This window comes from Atractosteus spatula, chromosome 1 (genome assembly GCF_055471065.1).
Source record: "Atractosteus spatula isolate fAtrSpa1 chromosome 1, fAtrSpa1.hap1, whole genome shotgun sequence".
Lineage (NCBI taxonomy): Eukaryota > Metazoa > Chordata > Actinopteri > Semionotiformes > Lepisosteidae > Atractosteus > Atractosteus spatula.
The window spans coordinates 13,879,836-13,888,929 of record NC_142706.1 but is presented as its reverse complement, the minus strand read 5'-3'; the positions used below and the strand labels follow the sequence as shown (position 1 = coordinate 13,888,929).

At 38.2% G+C, this 9,094-nt stretch overlaps 1 protein-coding gene across 4 annotated transcripts in view; it reads left to right on the top strand.

Moving 5' to 3' along the window:
* Positions 1 to 227: 227 nt before the first annotated feature.
* Positions 228 to 9,094, top strand: part of npnta (nephronectin a) — a 55,577-nt gene continuing 46,710 nt past the window's right edge. For all 4 annotated transcript variants that reach the window (XM_088913315.1, XM_088913137.1, XM_088913227.1 and 1 more), the window contains exons 1-2: positions 228 to 973; positions 8,352 to 8,452. In XM_088913315.1, coding sequence (XP_088769441.1) covers positions 903 to 973; positions 8,352 to 8,452 — 172 coding nt within the window. In that variant the 5' untranslated portion in view covers positions 228 to 902. The remainder of the gene's footprint in view (positions 974 to 8,351; positions 8,453 to 9,094) is intronic.

Below are 9,094 nucleotides of genomic sequence, written 5' to 3'. Positions count from 1 at the left end.
GGTTCGCGCCCGGGTTACTTTTTTACAACCACAATACCCACTGGAGTGTTTAAACTCTGAATGTGTGCAGAATGATATATCCGTATACATATGTGTGCAAATGTGTTATAAAATTAGTGTTGCAAGCTTACAGAAAGGCACCTGACGATTGCTTTCGTGGCTATCGCTGTATTGGTGGGATGGGCTACAGCAGCATCTACCTGGAGCCGTTTCAATATCTGAATCTCATTCAGGCATTCCTACACCAGAGCTACAGCGAGAGCGCTGCTGCGGGCTTGGCAACTTACCTTTTCTGGAGCCAAGAAAAGCGCACATGCGAAATTACCGCTACTTATTATTTGTAACAATTTACCTCGGACATAAAGGGTAGCAGAGACATCACGGTAAAACGAAGGCTATTCCTGGCGTTGTTTAAGGCAATCAAGAGGCAGCGGATACAACGCCATTAAAGATAAAAAAGTATACGTGTTTTGCGAGTGTGAGGAGCCTTTTGAAGTAATACTGTGAAAAGTAGGAGCGAGTCTGGTTATAAACTTGAAAAAAAAAGGTGCGGGACTTCCTAACACCAGTAGAGTGCACTCGGCTCCTCACACACTCGGTCCATTCCCAGGGGCTGCACAGTGTTTCTTCAGCACCTCAGAAACATTGTAAATTAGCGATTTCAAGGACATTTCAAGCCGCCTCTCTTGCGACTCCAGCATTACTGCTGCGTGAACTCTAGGAGCTCGCTACCTCCTTTCTCGCCCTCCTGTGATTTTTTTTTTTTATTTTCCGAGAAGCCAGGATTAGCAAGTGTAACGTAACCCAAAATATTTGAATACTGAGCTTTCCTTTCTGAATACGTACTTGGATTTAAAAGGGGCAACAGTTAGAAAAAAAGTGCATCTTCTTCAGCAGTTACAATGGGATTGTGGATAAAGTTGATGCTTTTGTCCAGTGCGTGCTTGGCAGTGACTGGTGACTTTGACGGCAGGTAAGACGCGACGTTCTCCAGTAACTGGGCGCTGTTCATTTAGCAGCATTGAGTAGTTCGAACATTTATTTCTTAGAATCGCTTATCTCAGATAATAACCATTCATTACCCTACATTGCAATAATAAAATCAGTATTCCTCTAAGTAGTACATGCGTTTTGATAGGAGCATGTAAAACTACAGAACGTGCGTGTTCCTGCGTGCTTTAGTTTCCTAAAAAGATTAAGTCGTGCTTTCAGTTTTGGGGATTTTGCCTATTGTGAATTATTTTACTGGCTTGCTGCCCAATTAACGGCTTGTTTACAATTATTGTAAGATGACAGCTGTAACATGGTGTTTCTTTCATTCGCTGTTTAGAAACGAAGCATACTAGTAGCCTTTTAAGGAGCAAAATAAAAATTTTGGCGAGACCAAAAAGGGATTTTGTCTTCTCTGAATCGCAAGACTAAGACTTCTCTGAATCAGTTTATGTCTAAATATGGTCTAGAAATTCAGTGTGCATTACACAACTGTAAATTTTAAACGATTATCTTTAGCATTATGAACTTACCTCTAAGGATGATAAAGATGATTTCTATTTTTATTTCCTCTTGTTTCTGTAATGTCATTATACGCATTTTATTTCCCTTTGCGAAAGTTTACCTAGTATTTTTTCGCGTTTACCTCGTTTTTGTTTACTATGCACTAACTGGCTTATTCATTGTTCCTGTCCTTTGTGCAAGTTATCTTGCTACAATTTACCGTGCTTGTTACCACAGTTTCATTGTGATTCACTGCTGTTGATGTTGGGGTTTCTGTCGGATACTACAGTCAACTTAAAAGAGCACACGCATTAATACTAGAAAACAGTCTATCATATTTAAATAATATACAATGGACTAGATCATTTTGAAGAAAAAAAACCTCAAAATGCATACATTCTTGTTCCGCTGCAATGTGACATATTTACACTGCCTCTCAGTTCAAGTCCGGACACGAATCAGGTGAAATGTTTGAAGAACAGAAAGAGAAAACGTGCCAAAGCAAAAAAATGCGCTGAGGCTTTGAGTCAGCGAGCGTTGTTCCAATTAAAATGTTTGCAATTGAAAAGCTCCCTGCCAAATTAATTATTTAGTTATCTACATGTATTACTCAGTAGATTCCACCCAGTGCATTGCAGTTTAACTTTAATTACCCATTGTTAAATAATATCCAAAGTTGTTGTTATTATTATTATTATTATTATTAGTGCTATCATGATCCGCCTGTGTATTTTTAACTGACACAGTAGAAGACTTCCGAACCTCTTGCAGTTAGTTGCATCACGCTAGTTCATTTCTCAGACTAGAAGTGCTCAACTTTCACTCTCATCATTCTCTGTGCTGCGTTTGGAGTTATGTACGTGCTCTAGAATTCATCGTGCTTTCTATTTTTGTTATGCCAGTGGTCAGCCAAGTTTAGACAGGCGAAAAAAAAAAACAGTGAACCTCGGAGATGCACTTGAAATTTAGGGACTCATTGTACCTCTTTGATAACACCCTTTAAAACGATCTTACGTCAAAGAGTAGTTTGAAAATCCTGAAAGTCAAAATTGAAATTGAAATTCAGCTCCACCCATACGGTAGCCGTTTTTAATTCAGTTTTTCTGAGTTGTAATTTCATTCCTAGTTTTGAATGAAGTTTTTTTTTTTCCCGTAGTTACAAGTTCCTCCTTTTACTTAATGGCTTCCTTCAATTTGGCAAATGTGAGTTAACCAAATAATTCTGAACTAGGGTTAATCATGTTGGGTAAACATTAATAACAGATATTCGCCATTATTTGTGGGCTGCTTGAAATATGTGTCTGTAAACTGCATTGCAAAAATTTAATTGTTGGGGGACAAAATGGAAGGGCAGTTTTACTAGTTCTATTTGTAAAGAAAGATGCATGCTAGAGGGTAAAGTTACACATTCCGTTCAGGTGACTTACGATACCTGGCGTCATCTAAACATGCTGACAATTTTAGAATTGCCTATCTGACCACCACTACTACTATCTACTGCTGTCATGACGATGTGCAGTTAAGTTTTAAGCTTGAAATCCTACATTAATGAACTCATCCTCTGTCATAACCTCATGGTTTTTTATAAAAAATGGGTGATGCAGTGGCTCTGTGGCTAAGGCAGTGTGCCTGTGGCTGGAAGGTTGCTGGTTCATCTCCCATGGCTAGCAGAGGGATCCTACTCCGGTGGGCCCCTGAGCAAGGCCCTTAACCCCAACTGCTCCAGGGGCGCCGTATAAGTGACTGACCCTGTGTTCTGACCCCAAGCTTCTCTCCCTGTCTGTGTGTCTCATGGAGAGCAAGTTGGGGTATGCGGAAAGACAAATTCCTAATAGGAGAAAATTGTATCTGGCCCATAAAGTGATCTTATCTTAAACGTAGCCTCAGCTGTAATGAACGCTTAGATAAACCCAGCAACGCATTCTATTGACAGCAAAGGTAATGGAGCAAGAGAGCCAAATGGGGCCATTCACAGGACAGCTGTAGACCTGCACCAGTGTCTGAATCTAAGCTCAAGTGCAAGAGCACTCCTTTAGAATCACCATTAGGCTAATTATCACTGTTAGTGATGATTATCTGAAACTGTGAATAAAGGAGAAATAATTGCAATTAAAAGCTTTTCTAATCAGATGCATTCCCTTGTTTTATTGCTTCATTACTGTGGCATTTTATTCAGTGTATATAATATAATTAACTCGACTAACATAACGACTCACATAAACGATGTACTGGTTCGATAGTATGACGTTATCATGAATTGGGATTTTAAGTAGCGGATGCTCTGTCAGCTTAAATACCAGGAAATCAAAAAAAATAATAATTCCATCAATTGTATTATGGTACAGATCCTATCGTTGACTGCTTTTTGTGATTTGTGCTGAAACCTTTGGCAAAGCTGTTAGCAAAGCTGGAGAATAAGAGAACCTCTGCTCTGATTTACTATGGAATGTTGATTGTAGTTTTGTGGAAAACATTGTCTTGCAGTACAGTTGTCACTGACTGCTTATTTCCTACTTATATTGAATTTTTTAATTGGACCTGCTGCTTTTATTCTATTTATTTATACTGCCCATCCAGAGTCCTATTAGTCAGACTATTAGGCGCAACTTTAGCAAGGGAACCAACACTCATCCATGGCAATCTTATAAGCAAAGTGGTGCTTTGAATTAATTCCTAACAAAACCTGTTTTATCAATGATTTATGGACATTTTCATTTTGCTATCCAAAAGAGCTACGTACCATCAATGTCCTGGTTTAAGGTATTAGAAACTTAATTAATATTTGATGTTACACCACGTTGTCAGTAAATGACTGCGTTTTTCCCTTTTGGGAAATGGCAACAACTCTGCCTGTTCCATCTTTATTTCCATCTTTATTTAGACCAGCAGTGCCCAAAACATGTCTGGTAAGGATTTAGTATCTACAGATTTTCCAGGTCTTTTTAAAGCACCTGCAACTGAAAAGCAAAGAGAAGCCGTTCAACTGGTTCAGCTAAGTCCATAATGAGCTGATTCAAGTCATTAAGAGCCCAGTTAGACTAAATACCTGCAGATACATTAGACCTCCATGAGCAGGATTGGAGACCCCTGACTATCCTGAGGCTTCAAATTGAATTTCTCATTTTAAATGGACTTTACTGGTTTGGTTTGTTGGATGGGGTAGGACACATTGGTGTCTCACAGCTCTTAGGTACTGTGTTTGAGTTTGGTCTTGGGCAGTTTGCAGTTTCCTTCCACCTACCAAAGACATGTTGGCTAGCTTAATTGATATCTATACATTGTTCCTTTCTGTTTGCATGGAGGAGGAGGGAATAATTAGTGGAGTGTCTAAGTCATCTATATTAAGACCACTGCTCCTCCTAGTTTATCTGAATGATCTACTGTATATTGGTGGCTCCAAACCATTGAGGATTGACTGATTACTGTTTTGTATTTGTGGCGTATTTGTAATTTTTGTTATAAGGTTTTAGAAGGTCGAATGGGATTTTTTAATTGTTAACCAATTAGGTTACATTTTACAGCACTCTTATTGACCTCATTAAGAATGCTTGAACAGTTGTGGTCACAGCTTTTCAAAAAAAGATATTGGTAGCCTGGATCTGGCTCAGAGAATTGCAACCAGATTTTTTTTCCTTGGCTGAAAGGAATATTATTCACTGATGGACTAAATTAACTGAATATCCATAGTTTTTAACAGAGAAGACAATGAGAGGACCTGATTTCAGGTCCTCAGAATACTCAAAGAAATTTACAAAGTCAATCCTAGTCAAATTATTGGTTCGACTGTATGAGAACCACAGATCGATTAGCTGTTAGCAACCAAAAGACTGCTGTTACAAATGGGTTCCTCTCATTTGGAAAAATTCTTATGTTCTACTGTATGTATGAGTTCTGAAATGATCTAGCATGCTGTCCAAGTTGGTGTCAGGAACAAGGGGCTTTCTCTGAGTGCTAAATTCTGCTTAACTGCTGTAGTTCATCTGTGACCCACTAGAAAAGTGGTTCAAGGTAAGGTGCCATGAAAATATTTTGAATAACAGTAGAATGGCTTCCATGGCTTTCTTTCAGACATTCTGACATTCTGGCTATTACATAATAGTGTGTGCAATTAGGTGCACAGTAGCACAAGCTTCTTAAAAATACTATACCTTATGTGCAATTTGCAATGCACCTAGAGTTATGTACTAAGTACTGTTTATATAAGCATTATACTGTATATAACACTTATAAAATGTATATATATATAACAGTATGTATAAATTATTTAATGAATTGCAAGGATTTCTTCATAATATGTTGTAAGTTTTATCTTTGGTGTCCATTGCGCATAAATTGTCAAATCATTTGACAAGATTTGGACTAGTCTTGACACTAGAAAATAGGTAAAGTTAATAGCTTATATCAGTATTGTTGCACTTTTTGTTGCTTAGTTGTGTATTTTGTTAGGAGCATACAAAATGTTGAAAACTTATGTATACAAATACAAATAATGTAAATATTAGCTGTTAGTTGCATAAGTGGAAAGTTCTAATACTGGCGAATGGCTAATACTCATTCACCTGGATTAAGTAGTTGTCTTTGTAAGTCAAAGAGTGTGCAATTGAGGAATTGTGGCCCCTTTCATTGTGCTGGTACAAAAATGTGCTCAGACACTTTGGATTTTATTTTAAATGCAGGGTTCATTTCCATTGCATGGTGTACAGTGCGCTTGTCTCATTTTGTATCCATCTTAGTTTTGCTAGCAATGTAAATTTCAGAAGTTACAGTTTGCTCCACTGGAGCGTGATGAATTTCTCTTTTTTAAGGCGGTGGACTCAAAGTACATTTGTATCACTCATTTTGATATGTTGGTTTGGATCATCTAATAGTTTTAAATCAGAAATGCTGAAGGCGGCAAATTATAGGCAGGTTACAGTTGGCAAGCAGTTGCTGTGATATAAAACTTTCATCTTTGTGAGCTTATAGAGCTGTAAAATATTGGTAATGGATAATTATGTTATTGTTACTATGGTAGTTATTTGCGGTTCTTGTTGTTTAAAATGCTTGTAATACTTGTAAAACCAATGTTATACACTCAATGCTCTGCTGTATTTTTGGTGTACCTTTATTATAAATTACCTGGATTTTTCCAGCCTACCTAAAGGGCATGTTTTCATTGTGGAAGACACTCTCAGCTAATCTAACGGCAGGTGTCTAAGGACTTTAGTGACCCACAAAGATGTTTGGCTAGTCTACACTTGTGACACTATTAACGACAGCCATAAATCTCAATGTGAACAGTAGCCAAGCACTGAACTGCTCACAATTATTCTGTGTCTGTGCCTTGTTGGAGCTCACTTGCTTCCAGGCAGCAAAGATAATATTTCAGTGTGTCAAGGTTTTAAATCAAGTTTTCAGAGCTGGACAGGTGGGGAGAAGGAAGTCAGTAGCATTAACATTTCTTTGCCTTTCAAAGAAGAATTCAAAGCAACTCAGATAGTAGAGCATGTGGTCAGAATGTACAATAGTAAGCACACTGTGTTAAAAAATTGAATGTATAGTTTAGCTGTGATAAAGGTATTGGGGTATAAAGAGATTGCAGGCATTTATCTCCACGTTATAGTGTTTTTAACATCATTTGTTGATGTTTTGGTAATTTATCATCTTAAAAACCGGTCTTTCCTGTTTCCTTGTTTTGACTCTCTTGGAAGCATGGAACATTGAACAGCCATAACAACATTTTAAATATTGCATGTAAGCTACAGTGCTTTCAGAATACTATACAGTAACACTGGTCTGTTTCATGTTGCTTGGAATCCAACTTGCAAAGAACAGTTCATCAGGCATTTAAAACAGCCAAATTACATTAATAACAGACAGACTGTTGGCTGCGTGATCTGTTGTATAACAGAGAAACCAGCCAAATACTGGCATACAGCATTCTGATTTTGGTAACTGGCTGCAACACATGGTAGATTATACAAATAACAAAAACATATCACAATAAAATAAAACAGAAATGTTTAGTAGTAGAGATATTACTGTAATACATATTTCTCTTACAAAATCATAAGTTTTTTTCTATATAGTGAAACTAAGCAGGTGTTTTGGACAAGACAGTTTGCCCGTCATCCTAGGGTTCGTTTCTAAAAAGCTTGATTAGTTTCCAGCCTTGTCTTCCTAATCCACTGGAACAGACTCTTGTCTAAAAGTAACAACTCAGACTTGTAAAAACCTGAGCCAGTTCCAGCATGAAGTGGTCAGCAAGTATTCCCTTCATATGATCTCCAGGCTATAGGGTTTATCCCATTCTCTGGGTACAAGCCTCTATAGGAAAGAAAAGAACCTTGATAATCTAAACAGAGATTTACACTACCTCCCTCTTCCAATTACAGTAGGAGAGCGTTTCTTTAATGAAAGGACAGTGGAAAAGTTGAAGATCACCTAGAATTCCTTCTGTTGAGTATTCCAACTGACAGGAACTGAGATACAAAATAGTGAGTCTTGGTTAAAGTCTTGGAGTAAGTATGTGGGCTTTTTTTTTGTAAATGGGAGAGTGTTTGATTAGAAAGGCATGTTTACCTGTGGATTTAGATGTCACTAATTTGAGGAAATATATGATACTCTGATTTTTTTAAACAGCTACTGCGAATTATAGTTTCCTTAATCTGAAGTAGGGTACAGACAGAGCTAAAGCAAAGTAAATGTGAAAATGCTAAAGATGTCATTATACTGTAAGTCACAATTCGTTCTTTATAAAGGTGTTTATTGATAGGGAGGTAAATTGGCCTTTTTGAACAAACAGGTGCCATATTCATTTCCTCTTCCACTGTCAAACTATTCAGTGGCACTAAGCTAATAGTCTTCCTTTCTGACAGGTGGCCCAGGCAGCTGGCCTCCTCAAATGGACTTTGCCGCTATGGAGCCAGAATAGACTGCTGTTGGGGATGGACGCGCCGGTCCTGGGGTCACTGCCAACGTGAGTACTGCTGGAGCTGGGGCTTGTAGGGCCTAGAGGGGGCTTTCACACTATCTAGTTGCTTTAACACACCGGCATATCAGAAACATTCCGAAACACTTGGGACTCTGGCACACGCACCTACACACATGTATAGTAGATTTTGATATACAGCAGTCACACATGGGCTTCAGGGCCACTGACAATCTTTTTCCTTTGGAAAAGATTGGCTCATTATCATGGGCTGGTAAAAAGGAAGGCACTGTGGTGGTATAGGTAGGAAAGCTGGGTTCGTAGGATAATATACTGAAAGAGAACTGTAGCATGCTGGAGAAATTGATTGGATAGATAATGAAGCATTCAGTTGAGATAACTGTGTCTTAGAAAAAACAAATGTTCAAATGTAGTGAAAATCTGGTCAGTTCATGCATAAAACTAGGTTATCGTGAAAAAAACAGCAAGGCAGCACATGCTAAACAAAAATGTATTACTTATTAGTCATTAATTATCAGAAAGCCACTTGTTTCTGGTGTGGGTCACAGCAACCCTGAGTTTTATCCTAGAAATGAAGACTTGAAAGGCACAAGGGAGGACCTCACCCTTATAGTCGGACACACACAAACAAAGGGACAGTTTAAACACCTCCCGTAACCCAGGAAGGTA